Source organism: Budorcas taxicolor, chromosome 11, assembly GCF_023091745.1.
Source record: "Budorcas taxicolor isolate Tak-1 chromosome 11, Takin1.1, whole genome shotgun sequence".
Taxonomy (NCBI): domain Eukaryota; kingdom Metazoa; phylum Chordata; class Mammalia; order Artiodactyla; family Bovidae; genus Budorcas; species Budorcas taxicolor.
The window spans coordinates 12,599,917-12,624,349 of record NC_068920.1 but is presented as its reverse complement, the minus strand read 5'-3'; the positions used below and the strand labels follow the sequence as shown (position 1 = coordinate 12,624,349).

Genomic DNA, 24,433 nt, shown 5'->3' with positions numbered 1-24,433 from the left:
TGAGTCACGGGAGCTCTCCACCCAGGGGACAACTCAACCCCACACAGCCTGACTGGAGGGGGAGCTGCCGCCACCGACCACTCGGGGCCCTGAAAAGATCCCCCCAGGTGGGCGAGGACACGGCCCGAGGCTGAGAGATGCTGCCTGGGTGAGGGCTCTCGTCGGAACCCCAGGTGCCCAGCGGGCAGCAAGCAGGCCTGAGGTTCCCCCACCCCCACGCCATGGATGCCCTGGGCAGCGGCCCGGGTCGGGGACGAGCTCACAGGACCACAGCAAATCAAAGGACGGCCGCGGGACCGGCAACCTGCCGTTTTTAAAATATAACATTTATTGCTTTTAGATGGTTTGATACAGAACAGCGTTTCTTCTCATTTTGAATTTGGAAGTACTATACAACTGGATACAAAGAGGAACGAGGAGTACCAAGACCGAACTTGTGATTCTCTGTTCATGTGGCATCAACCAGTTTTGTACACGACATGTAGCAGCAGTTTTTTAAGTTCCCTTTAGAAAAATATGGATTCTACACATTTATTATTGTTTCCTGTTTAATGCATGGGCTGAAATCATTAGGATCAACTTCCTTCTGGAGGAAAGAGAGGAACAGAGCGTGGAAAGAATGGTGAAACTTTCTGAAACAAACGGGCATCCGACTGCCACACAGCTTCCCCTGGGGGCTGGTGGGAAAAACAGCCCTGGGTTTTTGTTTTGTTTTCACAGCCGGGAGTTTCATGTAGTGATTGAATCTCAGCATCGTGTTCATAAATCAAAGAGAAAAAACAAAAGAGAGAAACTTGCACCTCAAAAAACTTTTCAGAAGATCCATATATATATATTTCTCTTTTTTTTTGTAAAAGCCCTGAGAGAAGGAGAAAAAGAATCAAACAAAATGTATAGGAACAAATTAGCTGGACATGCAAACTAAGCTATGATTCACCCAGAGTTTAAACAAATCACAAATTTCACAGTTTAATACTGGGGGAGGGGACAGAACAACAAACAAATGATACATCTCTCAACCTCGCTAATAAAATGTGGCAAGACCTTATCAACTACGAGGGTACAGATGAAGGCTAAATAAAGCTTTAAATCAATAGTGATTATCGCGAGCGGCTGCCTTGGCCGCGGTGCCGGGCTGGTTCCGGCTACATCTCACCCCAGCGCAGAGTTAACTCGTGGCTTCTCCCCACAACGTTCCGAGTTTTAGTGTGGAGAGCTGCAAAGGAAAACAAAACACCCAAATAATAACAATGAAAATAACAACAATCGTCATAAAAAATTAAGGGATGAATGAACTGGTTTTAGGTAAGCACACCACACTTGGTATGAAGTGATACGGGGCAGGGGCGGGGTCATTGGTTCTGATTCGTCTTCATCTAAAGTAAATAAAACCTCATTTTGAAACTGGTTCACACATCCCTAATACAGTTAAAAATCTTAATATACCTCAACCTTTCTCCTTTCACATGCAAAGATACCGCTTTTTCATCACGTCAAGGATACACAGCTTCCTTTGAAGTCTGGGCAGTTGGATTTTGGCCACCAGGAGTGGGTGAGGAAGTGGAGGGTGGGGGTCCCTGTGGTGGGCACAGGTCTGAGGACAGAGGAGCCCTGGGTCCCGGGGCGGGGGGGAAGGGCTGAGGCACTGAGGCTCGGGGGGGTCCCGGGGGGTCCCGGCTAGAGGACAGGCCGCTGAGCACAGCCCAGCTACAGTAGGGTCAGTTTCCAGTCACTGCTGGCAGCTACAGTGAGGGGGTCTATTGCCTGCATACGATGCTCATGAAAAGAAAATCCACCTCTGTGTGCCCAGGGGCTCGAGCGACTCAGAAACTAGAGACACGTGTTTATCTTCAAGCACCAACCCCAGATTACAGGAAGGTAAACAGACCCCTGTTCTTCCCCTTCCCTCTCGCCTGTGCAGTTTTGTTACCAGTAGTAGAATTCCCTTGCTCTGCAAAGGACAGGGGCGCCAGCGGGCGAGGCCTGGGCTGGGTCTGGCAGGAAGACCTGGCGAGCAGTGGGTCCTGCCCCCGGCTTCCCTGGAGGCCCCCGGCGCCCACCGTGCCTCCTCTTCCCTCCCCATTGCCCCCCGGCCCCCCAGGGGCGGGCAGAGGACCATGGGGCCCCTGCTGGGTGCTGCAGTCACAGAAGAGAGGCGTGTCTCAGCACAGTAGAAGAGCTGCCGCCCCAGGGGGCCTGGCAGAGGCTGCGGGCGGACGCTCACGCGGGGGAGCCCGGGCGGAGGTGGCCCAGGTCTCCCAGGACAAATATTGCCCATTTGTTTCTGCTGACTGCAGAGACCAGCAAACTGATGAACTACAAATAATAATAATAATAATAATATTATTAATACATATACCGAAAAGGGTGGGGGTTGGGGGCAGGAGTCAGATATATGACACCTATGCATGTTTCCCGCCGGTTCAGTTGCCAGGGGGACTCTCCTCTGTCTGGAAACTGCAGCAGTAACGGCGTGTCTAACGCTGAGAGAGTGGAAATGTGTCCCAGGCCGAAGCTAGACTCTTTCCTGGTTTTGGCTTGAACCAAACTGGAAACCTTCATGAGCCACACCCTGCAGTCCACCGAGGACCCAATCTCAGCTCCACCACGCAGCAAACAGAAAAAGTCTATCTGAGAAATGAGCATCTCATCCACATTTCCTCTGGGAATTTACATGGAATTCGCGTCACTTTCTTCCAGTTATTGGCCATAGGTATCCAAGGGCATGTTTTTTTTTGTCTGTTTCCAGCTCACAGAACAAACGTGACTATCACAGATTCGCAAAAACAAGCTCACACACACCAAAACAGAAGGTAATGTTAATGCTTAAATGAAAAGGTCCTCTCCAAATAATTCATTAAAATATTTGCTTTGTTTTTCAAAAAGTCGTTTTGGAAACACATAACACCCAGGACGACACCAAGGGCTGTAAGTAGTTAAGGCACTCGAATCGCTGGTGCGGCCCTTCCCCGCAGTCTGTAAGGCGATGGCACCTGGTGGGCGGCCGCCCCCTCTCTCTCCGGCCCCCCAACAGCCGAGGGGCACCGAGGGCACCTCGGGAAGCAGATTCAGGGCGCTTTGCTCTGCTGGCTCTCGTCTGCGTGCTGGGGGGCGGGCCGGGTCGTCATTCCAGGCCCAAGAGCGAGGCGCTGTCGGCAGTGGGCAGGAGGGGGTGGGCGGGCCTGCGGCCCGGCAGCTCCAGCAGGTCCTGCAGGAGGCCTGCGGGGCTCTCCCGGCCGGGGTCGCCCTGGGGCGCTGGCTCCCGGGGGCTGCCTGCAGCGGCGGCCCTGGGCGCGCTCCTGCCGGCCGCTGCCTGGCTGGCCCCCGCCGTCCGCGCTGCCGCCCGCTCCTCCCGGCGGCCGGCGTCCTTGGCGGCCAGGCTCTCCCTCCGGCTCCGCGTGAGTGCCACATGGGTGCTGGCATGCAGACCCGCGTCCCCCTCGCCCTCTGACAGGGGGTGTGCGCCGCTGTGGGCGGACTCGCTCTCGCTGTCCTCCTCCGCGCGCTCCTCGCGGTCACTGTCCTTGCCGTGGTGCTTGGCGTGCCGGGCCTTCTGGTGGACCCGCTGGTGGCGCACCAGGCTGTGTTTCAAGGTGAAGGTCCGCTCGCAGGTCTGGCACTTGTAGGGCCTCTCTCCTGGGGAACCAGAGGGAATCAGGGCTGCGAACCCGGCCGCCCGCGACCACCGCCCAGCTCCGCCCAAGCACAGCCAAGGCCCGAGGGGTAGCCTGGTGGGCCGCCGAGCCCCCGGTCCGCTCACAGGAGCCTCCTCTGTCCCAACCACAGCACAGGATGGGGAACAGGGCTGCTGGGAGCTTCTCCTCAGCCTCGGTCCAGACTGCTTTCTCAATCCCAATCCAGGACCCTCGGGCACACAGGCGCCGGACACGGCCCCCAGGCCTGGCCCCCACTGCAGACTCAGAGCTGCAGACTCGCTTTGCCCGGACGCAGAGCAGCTGAGGGAACCACCTGCCCGGAGCCCACCGACACCGCTACTGGGAGCCCAGTGCAGGGCTTCGGCATGGGATGAAACCTTGTTAGCCACCGGGAGTGGAGGGAAACGGAGACCAAGACACTGGGGAGTCTTCCTGCTCAGCGGGGCAAGGCATGGTGAGTGCGTCCAGGCCTCCTTTCTACCCAAGCAGTGGCCCCTGCAGGGGATTTGCGGCATCAAGCCTAGAGGTGGTGGCTTCAGGAGCGGGGCTGTGCCCGGGGAGCAAGCAGGTGCCCTCTTGGTTCAGCCTCATCAGCCCGGCAGCCGCACGGCCAACCCAGCACCTGCTGGCTGACGGTCACACCTGCGTGCCTCCCTGCAGAGACCTGGGCAACTAGAGCTGGCTGATGGGCACACCTGGGAGCGCCCCCTCCCCGCGACAGGCCCGGGCAAGGAGCCCTGCTCAACTCCTGCCTCACCGCTGCTCCCTGGGCCACCCTGCAGCCCTTCCTGGCACCCGTATTCTTCTGGAAGCTTCCAGAAGGGCAGCCATCACACCCCTTTCTAAAGACAGGGAGACTGAGGTGCAGAGGGCAAAGAGGCTGATCAGAAGGCTCTGGAAAACACCACTACCGCGGCGGCCAGCTCCAACCCGGCCCCCAGCCCCCCCACCCCCGCCTGCCCCGCCCCCTCACCTGTGTGCGACCTCATGTGCCGGGTCAGGTCCTGCAGGGACCAGAACCTCTTGCTACACACGCTGCACACCTTCTTCCTCTTGTCCGCCTTGCTGGCTGCGCTCCTGGGCGCGTCTGTCTTTGGCTTCTTGTCGTCATCACTCTTCTCCAGCGGTCTTTTCTCGGCGGGGCCCTCCCCGTCCGCGTCCCCGTCCGCGTCCGAGGGGCCCTCGGCTGCCTCGCTCTGCTGCTCCGCTGGGGCCTCGGGCGTGGCCTCCGCCTCGGCTGGGGGCTCGGGGGCTGGGGGCTCGGGGGCTGGGGGCTCGGGGGCAGCCGGGTGCGGCCCCTCGTGCTCCCGGGGGGGCGCGCTCTCGTCACTGGGCTCCTCGCGGTCGTGGGCCTTGCGGTGGCGGCTGAGGGTCCCCAGGAGCTTGAAGCTCTTGCCGCACACGTGGCAGGCGTGCTTGTGGTCTTGCGCGCCCGCCTCGCCCTCAGCCAGCTTGAAGCCCATCAGCGTGCTGGCGAGGTTGAGGTCCAGGCTCTTGTTGCTGACTGTGTCCTCCTCGGGGCCGTCAGCGGCCTCGGCCGGCTCTTCCTCCGGGCACTCCTCCTCCCCCTCCTCCTCCTCCGTGGGCTGTGCGTCCTCTTCTTCGGGCTGCGCGTCCCCCTCCGCCGCCACCTGCTCCGCCTCCTCCTGCGCGCCCCTCGGGGGGTCCTCCGGGGCCGGGGCCGCGGCCGGGCTGGGCTCCGAGGCACCTTCTGGGGTTGGCTTGGGCGACTCCCGGGTAGTGAGGTCCAGCACTTCGCTGCCGGCCGCCGAGGCCTCTGCGTCCGACTGGCTGTCTGCGGGTCAAGCACGGGGCAGGCTGAGACCCGGGCCCCCAAACACACCCCTTCCGAAGGCTCGCCTGTGACCCACCCCTCGGGACCTGTCTCCCAAACCCCAGCAAGGGTTTCTCTCACCCGAATCCTCATCACCCCTTGCATCCCCCAGGCGGGCCTGAGGTTAATTTTAAAAAGGAGCCTCCACGTGGGCGCACACACAGGCAGGGGGTCCCAGGCTGCCTGCGCCTGCGACCCCCGACCTCCCCTCCACCCCTGGAGCTGGGTGCCCCCCATCCCCACCCACGGGAACACACAGGGATGCTCCGGGTCCCCAGAGGCGGGCGAGCGGCTCAGGGCAGCCAGACAGAAAGGACCGGGAGAGGACAGCGGGCGCATTCCAGAGACTCGCAGCGCGAGGGAGGTTGAGGAAGCCGAGCGGGAGAAGTTATTTTCCAGAGCAGAGAGCCGTATACACATGCAGCAGACAAAGGACCAAGACCCCCCTCCATGGGATCTGGGGAGGGGCTCACAGGCCGCGGCCCAGGGCCAGAGTTCGGTGTCTGCGGCCCACACGCTGCCACCTGGCGGCTGGTCTCCGGGAGAGCGCGCGGGCAGCAGCAGACCATGCACACCTGCGGGCCCCCTGGCTGCTGTCGGGACCCGGGTAGGGAGCGGAGACGCTTCCCGTCTCTCGGCTGGTTCCTACCTGTCCACTCTCCACAGCAAAACCAGATGTGGACAGTCCGCCGGTTTCTATCGGCCTTCTTAAGGGCTGGCCCCCTGGGAACACTGTCGACACCCAAGAGATGACGGTATTGATCAAAAACACCATCTCCTCGCCATTCTGGTCAAACAAGGTCTTAGCCCCTATCCATCATGAGCTGTGACGGTGAAGCTGAAGCTTGCTGAGCCCAACTTTTAACTACAGGTACACCGGCCGGGGTACCGCTGCGGCAGCAGGCTGACAGAACCCATACTGCAGCACAGACACGGCTCGCGCCGCCCGTTCTCCGAGCCCGGGTTCACACACCGAACCGGGCCCCTCCCCTGCCGCGCGCAGACTGGCACCACGCCGGCCGGAGGCACAGGCTCTGTGATCCGCCGTCAGGGCAGCCCTGGGCTGGCGGCGAAGCAAAGGCATCGGCCCCACCAAGGCCCGCTACACGGCTCTCCCGCTTTCTTCTCTCCGTTGATTTCACTCTGACTACTTTTCGGCAGCCACTGTGCAAGTATCTCAGGTTTCAGAAGGAAACAAGTGATTGTGGGGTGAGTATAAAATTTCTGACAATAAATGGCTTTTGGCAATTACCCAAAAGAGTAAAGACGACTCCTGAGATACATACATATATACACGCCCACACCAACATCTAGGCCATTTTCCAAGGAAAAATCAGATGCTCATTTTCTTTAATTGCTCTGAGAGCACCTTTTACATGGATTTTGGTGTAAACTTCAAAATAACAAAGTACAGAATGCTTGGTTTCCGATTTATTGGTTCGGTGGGTAGTTACATTAAAGGTGTGTCGGGGGGAAGCCACGGGGTGTATGTGTGTGTGTAGTTACTTCCTATCTGTCCCAGAACATTCTAGGCTGTCCCACTAATCACTATTTTTCTTTTTTACCAAAAGAACATGGGTTATTTAAGATTTCGACTGCAGTAGAATATATTTAAGATGATAAACTAAGGGAAATCTGAAACCAAACCCAAGTGTTCTGACCGCCGGGCCTTCCTCAGCGGGGGTGATGCTCTCTCTGAAGGCAGCAGAGGCCAGCTCGGTTCCTCTGGGGAGCTTGGCCGCCTTCTGCCCGACGTCCACCAGGGGGCGTTTTCAGTAGCCGGGCCCTTCCAGTTGCAAGCCACTCCAGGAGCTTTTTCTTGGCAATCCTCGGGCTCAAGGACTTAACCTCTTGGGTCTCGTGGACGCACAACGTACAAGGCCAGGCCGTACGCGACCTCGCCCTCCTCACCACGCACCCTCCCCAAATGCAGGCGGCTGAGCTGGTGACTTGTAAGCCATGTGGCTTTAAACATTTTCTGTTCCTGTCAGCCAGGCCCTTGTTTGTGACGCGAATCTAAGAAAAACTGCTAGAGGAAGCAGACAGACTCTGAAGGCACTCGTAGATAAGAACCCCAAAGCTCCTCCCGTGTGAGAGTGAAGACCTCCGTGTCAGGTCAACAAGTAAACATCTACTGCTTCTGAGAAATCTCACGCTCTCCAACTGAGCTGACAACCTACGACCTAAACAGCCATCTGCCTGGGCAGGGGCGAGGCCGGGAGGAAGGGGCCCCACCCACACGGGCACGAGGGGCTTCAGGTCAGTGAAGGGGGCCACCTTGCAGCAATAGTTTCAAAATGCCCATGCTGGGGAGTTCCCTGGTTCTGACTGCGGTGGGGCCTGGTTCACCCCTGGTCAGGGAAGTTAAGATTCCAAAGGCCACGCAGCCCGGCCAAAAAACCCGAAAAAACTTCACACTCACATTGATTTGAAAAATCACCCGCAGGTGCCCACAAACAGGAAGGCTGCGACAAGGATCACCTGAGGAAGACCCAGGAGCATCCTCCGCGGGGACAAAGTGCACCTCAGTCTCAGCCTGGCTCTGAACAATCAACATGTCCCTTTCAGCTAACACTGCCCCATCCCAGCACTGTCCCCGTTCCTCTGGGGAAAATCTACGGCGAACTGTGGTGGGGGACCTTCTGTGATTGAGAAAGCCAGACCTATGTTGCAAAACATGTTCTGGGATTTTCAGAAAACGCAACCTAGGCATATAAACATAGAAATCCCTCAAGAACGGCCTGGGTCGTTTCCTGCCTTTGTGTTTTTATGGTTTTTCTCCAAAGCCTGACTTTAAACTTCATGGGAAGGAGGCTGAAAAAAACCTCCACCCTCCATCGCCCTCACCTGGTGTGAAAAGCTCTCGAAAGCACTCAGCTCCTGCTCCCCGACCCTCCTTCTCTCCATCTTCTCTCTCGCCGCGGACTGTGACCACAATTACACCAAACCTATATTTTCTCTATGCTCGTTTCCCGTTACAACTCTCACTGAATTTTCTTTTTCCAGAGGCTTTGTCCCTTAAAGGAAACCTATACACCCTCCGGGCAGGGTGGGGGTGAGGAGGGCGCTGTGAGACTTGGAAAAACCAAACTCATAACTGCAGTTTATAAAACAAGTACCCACACCGTGAAGACGTGGAGCTGCCCGAAGGCTAAGACTAGCTCCGCGTCTGCAGGAGCCCTGGTTTGGGTGCTCCCTGATCACAGCTCAAGATGCTGAACCCAAAGTGTGCATCGTGGCTGTTACACCTGAAGACTCGTCTGCCAGCGTGGAGGCCAAGGCGGCCCGCGGCCCCCTGGGAACCTTGATGGGCTGCAAGAGTGGGGCCGGGAGGAACCTGACGTGGCAGCCGAGGCTCAGACATTGGCAGGGCCGCCCCAGCGAAGCTGCGCCCTGCCAGCCCAGTGGCCAGCTTCGCGGGGTGAACGGCAGGTCACCCAGCACCATGGGCCTGAGGGCAGCAGTCACAGCAAGACTCCGTGAGCGCCCGGACCCCTCTCCACTCAAAGATCCTAGCCAGTCACGTGGGCCTGGAAGCCGAGGGTCTGACCGCGGCCGAGGGCGTGGCCAGGGCGTCTCGGGCCTGTCTCACTGGCTGGGGGGAGGCGTGGCCCCGAGAAGAGGTTCCGCGGCCCCCCAACCCCGTCTCTGACCACACGGACGAGGCGGCCGGGGGCTACAGCCGGCCCTCCAGTCCATGCTTACTCCCAGGAGAGGGGGACCACCGCCCCACTCAGTCTGAGGGCAGGAAGCATGGGACACAGTGACCAGGTAATAGCAGGAAAACACACCTGGGGGGGGGGGGGGCGGGGAATCTCCTTGGCTTCAAAAAAGGGAAAAAGTCAAGCTTTCGCGATCTGTCAGACTGAACCCACACCTGCAAGACTTACTCAGCATCAGCCCACCAGCCCCGCGTCTGAGCCACCCACAGGCAGCGATGCTTGGTTTTGTTTCGGGGGGTGAGGGACACCAACCCCCAGCGGTTGGAGATAATGGAAGGCACTCAACAGAGAACATGAGTAAATACAGAAGCTGGAAGGGAAAAAGGTGGCGGGGGACGCACGGGCAGCCGTTAATTGCTCTGGAGGGCTGGAGGAAGGAAGCACATATCAGCACAGGAGAATAATACCCGGATTCGGAGCAAGCGGAGATGGGATTAAAGAAAGGACATGCACAGTGCTTTCTCAAACAAGACTAAGGTTTTTACTGGGAAGAGAGTTATTGAAAAGAAAACACTCCGCCTGGCCGGCCCCTCCCCATGGGGGGCGGGGCATCGCGGGTTCCTGCAGGACCTTCCCAGCCGGCCCATCCCTGCCCTGTAGGACGCGGCCCAGCTGGGGTTTCCGAAAACACCAGCCCAGCGCTTCCACATCCCTCTCAAACGTGTTCCTACAAAGAGCGGGACTGCACACCCTCCCGCACCGCCCAGCTCTAGGGGGCAAAGGGCACGAACAGGCGTGGGGGGCGGGGAGGGGAAGGTCAGGCCTTCCCCAGCAGATGGGACCCGCGGGCTCCTGCAGGGGAAGGGAGGAGGGCGGCTAAGGGCGCCCCGCTCCACCGCCTGGAGGCACTACCTGTGCTATCACGGGCTCCATCACTCTCTTTTGACTGGGGGATAAGCCCGTTTCTTCTCAGGGAACAGGCGGTAACTCCGTGTTTGCGCAACTGGTGTCGTTCACAGTTAGATTTGGTGGAAAAGAAGGCACCGCATTTTTGACAAGGGAAGGGTTTCTGACCTGAATCGGGGGAGAAAAAATACATATTTACCTGGCTTTCTACTGCAGCGAAAAAGGAAAGTCTGCTTCCGGTTCCTTCTCCGGGGATCACTGGCATTGGTTCCCACCCCCCACCCCTTTCAAGAAAATAAACAAAACACAGTAAGAAATGTACACCGAGAACTTCAATAAGGCAAACGACCACCTTCCCTCATCCCGACTGGGATAAGGTATTTGTCTTTAAAACACTGAAAGATAACGATGAAAGCAAGACACATATCTTTAAAATACATCTCACAATTAAAAAAAAAATCTTATATAATAACAAGAACAGAGGTGAGAGGAGGGACGTGCGCAGGATGCCGACCGTGGCCACCACAGCGAGGATGCCCACGTGCATCCCCAGCCTGGCAGCACTGCAGAAGCGGGACAGGATGGAGGGCCATCTTCAACCCCTGGGGGTCTCTGGGGGTCTGACCCGCCCACCTGGACAGGAAGAGCTGAGTCCTGGACTTCCCAGGGTGCCTCCCGTGGGACCTCTGCTCAAGGGCCCTGTGGCTCTAGCCAGCCAGACAGCGGGGGGGGGGGGGGGGTGTCGGGTCTGCCCCCTCGCTTTACACTCTTGCCGGTGGGAGATGAGGGGCCACCAGGGACGAGTCTCCCCAGAGACCATGTGCTTCACTCAGCACCCCGAGTGTGAAGAAGCTGGGTCCCCGAGCACCCAACCAACCTGCCTGTCCTGGCCACTATCTGCTGTGACCAGCACCCCCTCCCCTTCCATTAGGACTCCTTCTGGGGGCTCCATGGCGCCTGATCTGTGCCTGCAAGGATGGACGCACGGCAGAGCCAGGGCACAGAGTGACACCGAAGAGCAGGAAAGAAGAGGGCAGGTGGGGAAGGGAGGGGGTGGGCTTCAGGAGACAGGGGTGGGCTACTGTCTGCTGCCTCACTAGAGCCCTCTGCTTTCCCCAGCTGCCACGTTCCAAGGTCTCAGCTTCTGAGGTCACTGGGAAAAGGCTTTGTATAGCAACAAACAGGGCTCACTGCTCTCTCATGACCCCAGGGCTGCCCTGGTTGGACACACACACACACACCCGGGTCAGACAGACAGAAAGACACCCGCCCCCCTGCCCCCAAGGCAGCCAGCCAGCACTGCTCCCTGGACCCGCCATGGGGGCTGGTCTTCCATTTAGAGTCTGAAGCACATCACCAGGCCCCAGAGCCAGTGCAGGCACACGCGCCCACACACCTGGGGAATGGACAACACCGGCCTGTTGCCCGGGATCCCCAGGACAGGAAGGACTCGCACCGCCTGAATCCACACACCCCAAGTTTGAGCATCAGCGGTAGCCAAAGAAAGGGACGTCCACTCCCTTCTGAGAGATGGTTCCAGACTGCTGGTAGAAGTTTTTAAATACAGATGTCTAGAACCATCAAAGACAGTGCAATTAGAAGGACGGGTAAGTGGAATCAGAAACCAGTTATGTGTGGGGCTTCCCTGGGGGTTTGGCGGTAAAGAATCCGCCTGCCAGTGCAGGAGACCGGGGTTCGATCTCTGGTCCGGGAAGGTCCCACACACCGCTGAGCAGCGAGGCGCGAGGGCCACAACCTCTGAGCCTGTGCTCTGGAGTCCAGGAGGCACGCCTCCCGAGCCCACACGCCTCAATCCTGCGCTCTGCAACCAGAGAAGCCAGCACAGTAAGAAGCCAGTGCATCGTGGCCGGAGAGCAGCCCCACACGCTGGGACTAGAGAAAAGCTCGTGCACAGCAACGAAGACCCAGCACAGCCGAAAATTTTAAAAACAGTTACTCTAGGGAGCTCCACGTGGGCCTGAGAGGATGAACTGGAGAACCCGTGCTTCACAAACCTTGCAGGTGTTCTGTGCTATATTTATAAAAATTCCCATGTTAAAAAAAAAAGAAAGTCATGCTTTTTGTGTGAAGACGAGTTGTCAAGTATTTTAGTTTTCTTTGTGTGTGTGTGTGCCCTTCAAATTACTTTTCACTAAATGTCAAACCTAATGTTTAATAATTATTCAGGCTCTGTTGTAAGGAAGAAGAAAATATTTTCCCTTTAACATTTCTTTCTCCAAGGGCAACACAATCACAGTCTCCCTGAGTCAGGCCAGTGTGAAAACAAGAGAAACAGGCCCGAGAAGAAAACAAGTCAGAAGCTGTGACTGTGAGCTGTGATCTGGTTCTTGATTTCAAACAGAGCGGCTGGCTTCTTGCTTCTCCTACTATATGAGGTACTCTATGATCTCCATGCTGGTAAACGCTTCACTTTTACAGCCGGTTTCAAGAGCCAGGCGGATGTCTCATGATGAGGAAGACGCATGCTAAGGTTAAGTTTAGAAACCAACTCAATGACCTGGAAGTATTGTATCCAATTAGGAAGATTCCCAAAGTGACAACCAACAGGAGCCTTTAAAAGTCCCCCTTTCACTGCGTAAGTCACACATTTCAAATAGCAGTGTGCCCTGCAGACTGCATGGACAGAGGAAACAAGAGCCCTTCTAGTATGTTGCTGTCACAGTCTTCAGAAAAGCCTTGCTGACTGGTGATCCGTATGGAAGGTACCTGACGATTTCATCCATTTGGTAACAGGCACAGAAGACTGCGTCAGCAGGGCTGTTTCTAAATGCACCTGTGACCACAGGCAGCTGCCTTTGCACCAAAGACCTATGACATCCTTCGACCCACACTCGCGGTGTCGGAACAGTCAAGAAATGAAGACAGAAATTTTACAAGAGGCACATGGTGCTGTCTGGCAGCCAGGGCAGGAGGGAATACAGGGTGAACGCCCAGAGTAAGTGTGATGACCTGGCTTCGCCCCCTCAGCCAGCCCTCCATCGCCCTCCTGCCCCCGGGTCTCTTTCTTTCAGGATCGGGCAGAGATGATGCAGGGCTGGCCAGGAAGAAGCTCCCAGAGCTGCCGCCTAAGAAAGTGAAAAGCAGTCAAACCCCAGCGAGGTTGGGAGAGCTCGCCACACTGAGGTGTGCATCCCACTGGGAGCGCTCTCCACACTGAGGCGTGCATCCCACTGGGAGCGCTCTCCACACTGAGGTGTGCATCCCACTGGGAGCGCTCGCCACACTGAGGCACGCATCCCACTGGGAGCACTCTCCACATTGAAGCGTGTCATCCCACTGGGAGCGCTCTCCACACTGAGGCGTGCATCCCACAGACTCCAGCCCAACGTGGTGTCTGTGAACAGAGGGTGGGAGAGGTAGGTGGGATCCAGGCTGGCAAGAAAGATCAGTGAGACCAACCACGAGGAAGTGGGCGAGGCCAGGGACTAGGACTGGCAGAGCTGGAAGCACCTCAGCCCTCACAGGGTCCCGACGCTCCATTTCACCAGGAGGAAGTCGGGTGGGGCTGAAATGAACCATTTTCTGGCACTGTCTCTTCTACCTGTAGCCTGAAAACACACGGGACGCTCACAAGGGGAAAAGGCGGAAACCAGTGAGCCATCTTCTGAAGAGGCAGACTGGTTAGGCTGAGAGGAAGGAACCAGGGTGGCCCCCCTTAACTAGATGCCTCGGGCCAGCAGGGGAGTGGAAGGAGGAAGGAGCTGTGAGTGCAGACCGAGCCAGGACACGAAATGTGCCAGCCACGCCAGCTTCCTCCTGAGACACGGCTCCTAGAACCTGAGCCACGCAGAGAAAGGGCTGAGACCCCTTGCCTGAGCAGCAGCGAACCCCCGGCTGGACACTCAACCCTGGGCTGCTTAATGCTGCCTGTTTAGGTGGCGGGATGGCCTGCAAACATGTCTGGGAGACCCTGCAGAGATGTTGGAATTCCCTGTCCCTGCTGTTGAACGCTCCCTAAAATCACTAAGCAGCTTGATGCAGAGACTGCCTCTGGAAGCTGAGGCTGTGAAAGAGCAGAGGAGGGCAACTGAGCCCATGGGGCGCTAACACCATCCTGTCAGCAGCTCGGGGTCCACAGCCATGCTACACCTTGTCTCAAACCACCTCCCCATCCTGTGCCTTGGGGATAGGTCAGGACACGCACGACCCCCACATCCTCAGACAGGACAGGGGCGGTGGCAGGGGACCCGGCCAGGCTCCCAACCCAGGACCACCAGAACGCCTGCAGGCCAATCACTCAGCCCTCCCTGAGCCTCGGTCTCCTCTGGGCAAGATGGAGACAGCATGGCCCTCATGGCCCATCACCAAGACGAGCTCTGGACGGCTGCTCTGCCCACCAGAGACGAGGCCTGCGATGCCCACGGCAGGAACACAGGGCAGACAGGGACAGTGTCCCCAGGGGCGCGGTGACTGAGCGGAGAAAACAAGGTCACACCTGCCCCCACCCGCCCTGTCTCCCACTCCCCTCTCCCCCGCCTCCAAATCTTAAACCAAGCGGACGCCTGGGCACTTTACGGGAACTCCTACCAGACGCCTGCAGAGACTTGGCACAAGTCTGGAGAGGAAGTACCCGCTGTACGGTCCTCTCAGGGAGACCGTGGGCTTGCCGGGAAGAGAACAGAACATCCCAGAGTCGGGGGGACGTGCTGGGCCTGGGGGAGGAGGGAGTGGGCAGGCAGCGCCGGCTCCTCAGACCCCGTCTGCTGAGAAGTCGGAAGAGGAGTGTTCACTTCTCAGAGACCCTGCAGGTGACAGGCGGGCGCCACCCCAACAGGGCGGCAAGAGAGACTGCCGTGGGGGTGCCTTCTGAGAAACGCTTTCCTCCTGAAGCCCCCCGGGACCCTCGTCACCCACAACGGCTCTGCCATCCCCTCCCCATGTGCCCCTTCAGCCTACCCCAAACGGTGCATGGGAGATGCATACACTAGAAATCATCTGTTGCTTATTTGAAATCCAAGACTTAACAGAGGAATAGATTCGCATGTTTCTCTGGAACAATCCACCTTAGTACAAGTAAAAAAATTTTTAAATTCTACAACTAGTCTGACACTGATGACGATAACCAGAAGGCGTGGTCGTCTCAGTGAACTGAAAAGTGGCTGCACAATCTGCAGTGTTCCCCTTTAGAATACACAGCAGTCAAAGGAACATCACAGAATGTTTGCAGTTTTAAAAGCTGCCTTGAGGATGGGATGCAAATTCTTCTGTCGAAGACCCCGTTCCCCTAGCTGCCTCCTCCCAACCAAGGGACGAGATGTCCCAGGACCACCGCACCTGAAAACACCCCAACACCTCCCTTTGCCAGACGCCCTTGGGGGCCCATTCTGGGTACTGACTCTTGGGCCATCAGGCAAGCCCCCCCACTCCTGGGCCTGAAGAGGAGGACAAGCTGGGAAGCGGGGTGCGGAGGAGGGCCGCTGTGGCGCCGCTCCGCGCTGCCCGCCCTCTTACCGGTGTGCGTGAGCATGTGCCTCTGCAGGGAGCTGGCCCAGGGGAAGAGCCGCGAGCAGTGCGGGCAGCTGATCTTCTGCAGGCAGTTGGCGTATGAGCTGCGCTTCGCCCTCAGCAGCCTGTCCTCGGGCGGGCTGCCCTGCTCCTCGTCGCTGGGCCCGTTGTGGTCTGCGGGGGCTGCGGCCATCTCGTCCTGGGCGTCGTCCTCCGCGCTCTGCAGAAACGGGCTGAACTTGTTGGTGTCCGTGGTGGCCAGCATCTTCTCGATGCTGGCGAACTCCCCGCTGGAGTCCAGGTCCACCCCGCCGCTGCTGCGCGCCCGGCTCCGCGTCCCCCTCTTCCGGCCCCTCTTCTTCGACAGGCCGGCTGGTCCCTGCTCGGTGGGCGAGGCTGCCTCTGGGCTGTTGGAGGAGGGGGGTGAGTCACTGGATTCTTTCGGGCTGGTGACGTCGGTGGTGGCTTTGGGGAGGGCACCCCCGATGCCGTCTGAGGCCGCGGCAGTACTGCCGGTTCCTGCCGGCCCCGGGTCGGCCACCTTGGTCTTCAGCAAGGTGGGGGCCGAGGACACGGATGAGATGATCTGGGCGATGGAGGCCAGTGGGGGCAGCTCGTCCGTCACGGGGGGCTTTGGCAAGAGCAGGGGGGGCTTGGGACGAAGCGGCCGCAGCAAGGCCGGGCTGCCGAGGGTGGAGCTGCCCAAGAGCGGAGAGCTGTTGACCACGGCTGAGGAGTAGAGGGGCACGGCGAGTTGAACGGGGCCCTGCAGGGGCAGCGCCGCAGCTTCCAGAGGGCTGGCCGCCGAGGATGCCGCGGCAGGGACCCCTGGCTTCTCCAGGGCCCCGCTGGCGCCCACGGTTGCCGGCAGCGTGGGGCAGGCCGGTGGGCCCGGGGAGGTCTGCTCGGGGCTCCCGGGTTCCTGCTCAGGCTTCTTGGCCTCCCCGGGAGCAGCCACGTCCTTGTCTCCTCTCCGGAAGTTCTTGGGGATGGACAGGTCGATGGGCTCCATGGAGCAGTCGTAGGGGGCAGAGGGGCTCAGGAAGGCAGCCGCGTTCTCCTGCTTCACTTGGATCAGGGCCAGGCCCTTCTGGGAGAAGTCCAGGGGCTCATTGAAGTCGGCGGCGAAGTTACCAGCAGGCTCCACTTTGACGGCAACGTGCGGGGGCAGGGGCTGGGCGGGGCCCGCGGGAAGAAAGCCGTTCTGGGGCTCCAGGAAGGCGGCCAGGGGCTTGCGCTCGCCCTCGTCGGCGCGGCCTGGGGCCTCGGCGGGCGTGTCGACGGGGCCCAGGCCGTCGGCCGCCAGGACGTAGCTCTCGATGTCGCGCTCGGGCACGTGCAGGTGCTGCTTGAGCACGTGGTGGATGCAGTTGCGCTTGGCCGAGAAGGCGGCGCTGCACTCCTTGCACTCGAAGGGCTTGCGGGGCTTGGGGCAGCCGCCCAGGCCGCGGCCGCAGTGCGCGCGCATGTGGACGCGGAGCGCGCGGTAGTGCTTCAGGTCCTCGCCGCACAGCCGGCACACTGTGTCGGGGGAGCAGAAGGCGTCCACCAGCTCGGCCGCGCTGCTCGTCACGTACTCGATGTTCTTCTCGATGTCCTTGCGTGTGGCCTTGAGGTGCTTCTTGCGCAGGTGCCGCTCGCAGTTGGCCTTGACCGTGAAGGGGTAGTGGCAGATTTTGCAGATGTAGGGCCGCTCGCCGCTGTGCGTGCGCAGGTGCCGGATGAGCGCGGCCTTGTCGGCGGCGATGTAGTCGCAGATGTTGCACTGGTAGGGCGAGATGCCCAGGTGGGAGCGCACGTGCGCGCGCAGCACGCCCGAGAAGGCGAACACTTGGCTGCAGAAGCGGCAGGGATAGAGCACCTTGCGCACGGCCGGCGCCTTCTTGCCGCCGGGGCCCGCCACGATGGCCTTGAGGTCCCCCTCCGCGATCTCCTGCTTGATGTTGGCCTCCACGCTTAGCGGCAGCAGCGCCTCCAGGAGGCTGTCCTGTTCCAGCTGCGTCTTCACCTCGGCCTGGCCAGGCAGCTCGAGGCGCGGCGGCTGCAGGAAGAGCTGCGCCCCTGACTTGGGTGGCAGCAGGTGGGCGCCGGGGGCCGCCTCTGCCGCGCCCTTGAGGAGCTTCAGTGGCGGCGGGGGCAGGCTGGGGCTGACGCAGCCAGGGGAGGCCTGCTGGGTGTTGACCAGGGGCGGGGGTGTGGACGTGGCCACCACCGTGCGCGGCGCGGCCAGAGGCTTTGGCTTCAGAGGGGGCATGTGCTTGAAGACGGCCTGCAGCGGCGTGGCGGGTGCCTTGGCCAGCGGCGGGAGGCCGACCTGTGGCGGCGCAGCCGCAGCCATCTTCAGGATCTGCTGGATGTCCGCCAGCTCGATGGCCGGCTCCCCGGAGACGGGCTTCACCACGATGCTGCTGTCAGGCTGGATGATGAAGCCCTTCTGGAAGGGTTGCAGGGCCAGGTGCTTCACGCTGTCTGCGGTGGCCGGAAGGACGGCGAGCGCCCCGCCTAGGGCAGCGGCGTCAAAGGGGGCCAGGCTGAGCAGGCCGGCACAGCCGGGCTCCTGAGGTAGCTGGCACCGCAGTGCCTGGAGCTGGATCGCCTGGTTGTCGTCTGGCGGCGGCTCCTCGGCCGGCGCGGGCTGCACGTCCTCCGCGTGCTGCAGGCCCAGCACTGCCAGGAAGACCTTCTGGTCCGGGTCGCCGCCCGGCGGGGCCCTAGCCTGCAGCCGGTCCGGGCTCTGGCTGGCAGCCCCGTGTGTCTGCCTGTGCAGGGTGAGCGAGGAGAGCATGGGGAAGGCCTTGTCGCACGCGTCGCAGATGAAGCGGTGCTGCTCGCTGGCGCACCTGCGCAGGTTCGTTTCACACCAGGCCTGCGGGGAAGCCGGCAGAGAGGAGTCAGCAACCACTCCTGGCTGCACAGCAGGCTTGGCCGGGCCCTTCCCCCAGCCCGAGGGGAGCCCACCCTCCCCTGGCGCTAACACCCCTTGGCCTGAGCAAGGAGCACCAGCTACTAAGCACCTTAGGAACCCCAGCTGCCTGATGAGGGAGGCAGTCTCTAGGGCCTCTGGGCAGAGCGGCAGGAAAGTGCCGTGAAGTACCACCACCACAGAGGTTGGGTTCTCTTTTAAAATGTGGTCCCTACAAACCTAACTGATGGTAACTCCCTGTCATCAGTGGAGACTGGGATTCCTCTGACTGTGGGTGGTGGGCACCGCCTGGGAAGGGCCTCAAAGGAGAATGGGGGCGGTGGCGGCTGGGGCTACAGGAGTGCACAGACGTGGGTACACACGTGGATGTATGAATGTGTGTACATGTGGGTGTGTGCACACAGACATATGCACATGAGTGTATACATACAGAATAAGACACTGAGCCTGGGGCTTCTGAAGAATTTCACTGTTGGTATCTTCTACCTTGATTTTTAAAAATTTGAAAGAATGACCACCAAAGTAGCTTTGGCAGGTGTTTTATAAGCAGAGAACGCATGCAGCTCAGGCTAATGATGACCCAGAACGTCTGAATAGAAACTACAATGCCAGAGACAGTTAGCTGTGATCTGCATTGTAAAGAACCCGTTAACAATACAGATTCAATTCAGCCAGGGTTGTGAGGGGCAGACCGAAACCAAAGGGCAGCGTTTTAAGGAGAGCCTGCCTCGGGTGGGGAACCTGGGTCCCGCCTTGGCTGATGGCGTACCTGAGAGATGCGGGGAAACTTCCGACAGGAGAAGTCGGTGAAGCCCAAATCGTGGAAGCCAGCGGGGATGGCGGGGTTGTTCTGGATGAAAGGCCGCCCCACTGCGTCCCTGGGGAGCTGCTTGTGGACCAGCGCGTTGTGGCGCAGCAGGCCGCGGTGTGTGCGAAAGGTGACGCAGCAGACGTCGCACCTGCCAGGAGAGAGCGCAGGCCGTGAGGTGGCAGCTGTGGCCGAGGTTCCGCCCGTCCGCCAGCCGCGTGGGGTTTCCTCCTGCTTCATTTCAAGTGAGCAAAATAAAGAGGCTATGACGTCAAGAAGCCAACCAGCTCCTGGTGAGCAACACTAAACTCCTTTAAAAAAAAAAAAAAAAAAGAGGTCCTACTCACCCCCAGCACTCGGTCTGTGCAGATGGCACAGGTGTGAACAGGGCTGGGAACCTGAGGCCACCTGCTCTAACCTGCATTTACATCACGTGGAGGGAACACATCCCGCCCCCAGCTCCGTGGGTTCTGATGATCAGAAATGTTCCGAGGCCAGAAAACACAGATGTCCACAGCAGCTGGAGCAGTCACAGCAGCATCCCTGATGTCTGACTGGGGGAGACGGTGATCTTGCCCTGAGGACTGGAGCGGGTGACGGAGGCCGAGCAGCCCGGCCGTGATGCCCCTGCCCTCTAAGCAGTAACTACAGTTCCCGAGGGCACCCCGCAGAGGCAGCACACCACCTGACCTTCATCCTCCAGAGGGAAACACGGAGGCTCGACAACGGCCGGCAACAGGGTGGAGGCCACACCAGCCAGGAGGCAGCAAAGCCGGGACGCCAGCCCTGTTCACATGCCCACCCTCTCCTGCCACCAAACTGGCTCCCTGCCCTAGAAGGGCTCTTACAGTGCGGTCCACCAACAGAGGAAAGACTGTCAAGCTCAAACTCAGAGACGACTGCATACACCTGACCTGGCCTGGGCCACACGGATGCATAATATAATGCCACTTCATAATATAATGGTGTCTCCGTTTCCTCCACGTTTCAGATCAGTCTCCTAGGTCTTCACTGAGCCCAACCACCATGAGGACATCACCCACACCCTCCGGACCTGCACTGCATACAGACGCCATGAGAGCCTTATTTAAACATCCCCAGTCACAGGGGGTCCGTCTCACAGGCTCAGCCACGTCAGGCAGTGTAGACCTGGGGTGCTCCCAGGATCGCAGGCGGTCCCCCTGGACAGCACCTCTTTCCGACCACACACACATCTGCACATGCTCCCACAGAAATCCCAGGCAGGTCTTTTTCCTGCCTTTCGAGAAGGAACCTGGGGCACAGAGGGGTAGAGCGACCTGCCCAAGCTGACACCGCACACACCTGAGGGGAAACTCTTATGGCTTTGAAATTCTCTGTAAACCGAAGACGACACATCACGCGTGAGGTGGCTGAGCTTCACAGGTGGCACCGAGGCCAGCGCCACGTCTGTGCAGCTCCATTCCTGTGTCGGGCCGTGATGGCCCAGCCATCGTGATCCCGTGTCTCTACCCCCCCACCTTGACACACCTACCCTCTCACTGTTGAGATTCAGTGTTATCATTCCATTAAATTTAGCACAGCGGGTTCCCATGAGCCACTCTGAACACAACCCCCTCTTCAGGGGCCGCTGCTTAAGCTCACCAACGGTGATAAAGGCTTGGGGGCAGTGACGGCCGCAGGGAGCCCAATGCCTTTAGGTGTGGAAAGATCTCGCAGCTGTGGCCGGTACAGTGCAGCTTCTGTGTCCCTGGGCCCTGCTTCCTGCCACTGTTCAGATCCTCCTGCCCCACCGCCTCCTCTCCCCACCCCACATCGTCAACCTTCCTCTCTGTCCTGTCTGGGCCCGGAGAGGGTGAAGGAACAGCCTGGAAGCTGGTCTGCACCTTTTCTGGTAGGTGGTGAGAGGTGAGGAAGACAGGGAGCTGTCCGAGGCGGGCCCTTGGGCGTCTCACCCGAGGTGTATGATGGCTCCCTCCTCCTGGTTAACCATTAGCACTGACGACATATGTTTTGTGTAGAATATTTGCAGAGTATTTACAATTAATCTTTACCAGCACCAGGACCTTGCAACAAACATCTAAGCTCACGGCCCCCTAGCAACCCAGCGAGTGTGTGATGGCCCCATCACACTGGAAGTCGCGGCCCCGTCCCCGCTCAGCAACGGAAGACAGCAGGGCGCGCTCCATCTGCTGGAGGCAGGCTCCTTGAGCAAAGTCAGGTAAAGGGGAAGGGCGGGAACTTCACTTAAAAAAAATTACGCACATTAAATATTTTACTCAATCTAAACCATTCAGTTGACCCTTATTATTTGCAGATTCAGTGTTTGTGAACTTGCCACCTTGCTAAAATCTGCAAACCCACATCAGCATTTGTGGCATGTTCTGGGACAGGGCGGGAGGAGTCAGCCGCTAGACACACATGTTCCCTGCTGGGCTTGGTCAAGGAGATGCTCTGCTTGTTCGTTTCAGCTCTGACTGTAAGCGCGTGTCCTTCTCGTTGTCTCTTCGCTGCCGCTTCTCTAGCGTTCCGGGGCCTCTTCCTGATGATTCTGTTTAAAATGGTCACCAAGAGCACTGCTGAGAGCCGCTCAGTGTCCCCAACAGCTGGAAGCCCGTGACAGGCTTTGCGGAGAAAAATGCGCGTGTGAGATGAGCTACAGTGCCGTCAGCTGTTTCAGTTCAATGGTGATGCATCAATGGTATATATTAAACAGAAATACACTTAATAAAACAAGTTTATGTACTGGTTACTACATGAAAATGTGAGCAGAGGCTTGCAGGAAACAAACCCCGTGTTTCCTCCAGGAGAAACGGTCCAGTGCCGGCTAACTTTGCGTTCCTGGAACCTTTACAGAACATACCTACTGTGGAACGAGAGCCCACGATTTGCTCCCTCACCCATCTTTTCTGGGGGCCAAGGTCTAGTTCCACTGAGTGAAGACTGATGTCCTTCTCACGGTGTGAGGCACTGTGATACGACATCTTTGCTTTCTGGCTTTAGACGATCTAAGATAGAGCAAGAACTGAGATTTCTGCACACCAAACTCAACCGGCACCTAGGTTCTCATGATCATTCCTCTTGCCTGTTCACACGGGTCTTGTCCACCCTACATTTGACAAAAAAACAAATAACAAAACCTACCCAATCTGAATTATGTACAAGTCTGCCCAACTTCGTTTTCATAGAGACTATTCTTTATTAAAAAAAAAAAAATTGACTGGCTTATACAGCAAATAATTACAAGCATTACTGACATAAACAGGCTGGGGAGAGAGAATCCTGACTCTCACCAGCCGGCAGGTCAACTGCAGGTGAGCAGGTGGGCGTGAGCAGAGGGCTGCACTCTTGTTGGACTTTCAACCTTGGAGTTGAAAGGTTTTTTTCTAAGCATATGTCTCAAATCAGCTTGCTGTCTTGAGAAGTGTGTGTGTGTGTTATGCATCTTTTTGGATTTATATACACACATGTATTTGCATGCATGTGTATCAGTTCAGTTGCTCAGTTGTGTCCGACTCTGACCAACCCCATGGACTGCAGCACGCCAGCCTTCCCTGTCCATCACCAATTCCCGGAGTTTACTCAGAGTCATGTCCATTGAGTTGGTGATGCCATCCCACCATCTCATCCTCTGTCGTCCCCTTCTCCTCCTGCCCTCAATCTTTCCCAGCATCAGGGTCTTTTCCAATGAGTCAGTTCTTTGCATCAAATGGTCAAAGTACTGGAGTTTCAGCTTCAGCATCAGTCCTTCCAATGAACATTCAGGAATCATTTCTTTTAGGATGGACTGGTTGGATCTCCTTGCAGTCCAACAGACTCTCAAGAGTCTTCTCCAGCACCACAGTTCAAAAGCATCAGTTCTTCGGCACTCAACTTTCATTATAGTCCAACTCTCACATCCATACCTGACTACTAGAAAAACCATAGCTTTGGCTAGACGGACCTTTGTTGGCAAAGTAATGTCTCTGCTTTTTAATATGCTGTCTAGGTTGGTCATAGCTTTTCTTCCAAGGAATATTATAAAATATAAAAATAGAAAATTTTAGAGGATGAGCAAAAAAAAAAAATCCTATTACTTTGCTCTTGTGCCCCAGAGATCTTTTTGAGCACCCTCCTCTTTTGAGACCATGGCCTCAGTGTGGGCTGTACTGGCATTCCACATGAGGACACCCACACGTGGGCCACACAGGGCATGAGGGCGCCTTGGAAGGCGGTGAAGCGGGTTTCCTGCCTGCTCTCATAGCTGTGAATTTATCTAGGAATATCTATTTCCTCCTCCATTCTCCTGTTGTTGGCCTTCAATCCCCTCCCGTTTCTGGCGCGTGGGACCAAGTCTCACGCATGGTGGGTGCTCAGCACACATGTGCCAGAAGAGCTCGGTGCCAGCCACAGGCCGCATCCTCGAGGAAGGCGGGTGCGGAGCGGTGGGGCCTGGGCATGGGACCCAGACACTGGGAGTGGGCAGTCGGAGTGGGTGGCCTTGGACAGCTTGTTTCATCTGTATTCCAGCTGCCTGCTGTATAAAACTTCCCAGACGTGGCCGAGATAAGACTCCCTCAGGACCTTGTGCAAACCAGGTTCCCAGGGCCACGGTGGATGGGCTGGCATCAGAGGAACTAGGGAGGGACCCAGGAATCTGCAGGTGAGCAAGCATACCAGGCGCCTCTTATGTCAGACAAGCTGGGAAAATCAATGACAGTGAGAAGCAAGCAAGAGGTCTGGAATCTCTGAGCAACTGTGGCTGCAGCCTGGGAGAGCTCTCTCTCTTGCTGCGGGGTCCTGTTCTCTCCCATCTGTATGTGGGCACCTTCAGTTACTGTAACTGTTAACAAAGGTAACACTATGCTTGGAGAACTGCAAGGCACGAGACCAAACCTCACCATTACTTTGCCATGCTAGGGACAAAAAGCCATACCCTGCTTCCTGGGAACTACCAGCAAACACGGAAATGCAGAAAACGTGGAATTTTAGTTTCAAAGGGACGCCCTGTCCTGTGCACTCGAGAACCCCACAGAACAACAGAGGGTCTCCCCTGATGCTGGTCCACCTGGGGACGCCCTGGGAGGAGGGGGTGTCCTTCCCAGTCCCCGCCCCGTGCCCCCCCGCCTCCTTCCTCAGCAGCCCTCCGCCATAGCCCCAACTGAGAGCCTTCTCACGACGCAAGACGAGCCCTCCGTCCACCATATCACACCTCTGTTT

The 24,433-nt window shown here is 58.0% G+C and overlaps 1 protein-coding gene across 2 annotated transcripts in view; it reads right to left on the bottom strand.

Moving 5' to 3' along the window:
* Positions 1-293: 293 nt before the first annotated feature.
* The window catches only part of RREB1 (ras responsive element binding protein 1), a 121,052-nt gene continuing 96,912 nt past the window's right edge, over positions 294-24,433 (bottom strand). Inside the window, exons 9-14 of one of the 2 annotated variants that reach the window (XR_008200120.1) lie at positions 19,217-19,406; positions 15,531-18,390; positions 10,065-10,226; positions 4,630-5,451; positions 2,360-3,636; positions 1,161-1,216 (exon numbers count right to left, since the gene is read on the bottom strand). Coding sequence is in view for 1 of the 2 variants with exons in the window: in XM_052648106.1 (XP_052504066.1) it covers positions 3,125-3,636; positions 4,630-5,451; positions 10,065-10,226; positions 15,531-18,390; positions 19,217-19,406 (4,546 nt within the window). In the remaining variant the exon portion in view is untranslated. Of the gene's footprint in view, positions 3,637-4,629; positions 5,452-10,064; positions 10,227-15,530; positions 18,391-19,216; positions 19,407-24,433 lie in introns of both variants that reach the window. The other variant, XM_052648106.1, reaches the window with a different exon arrangement.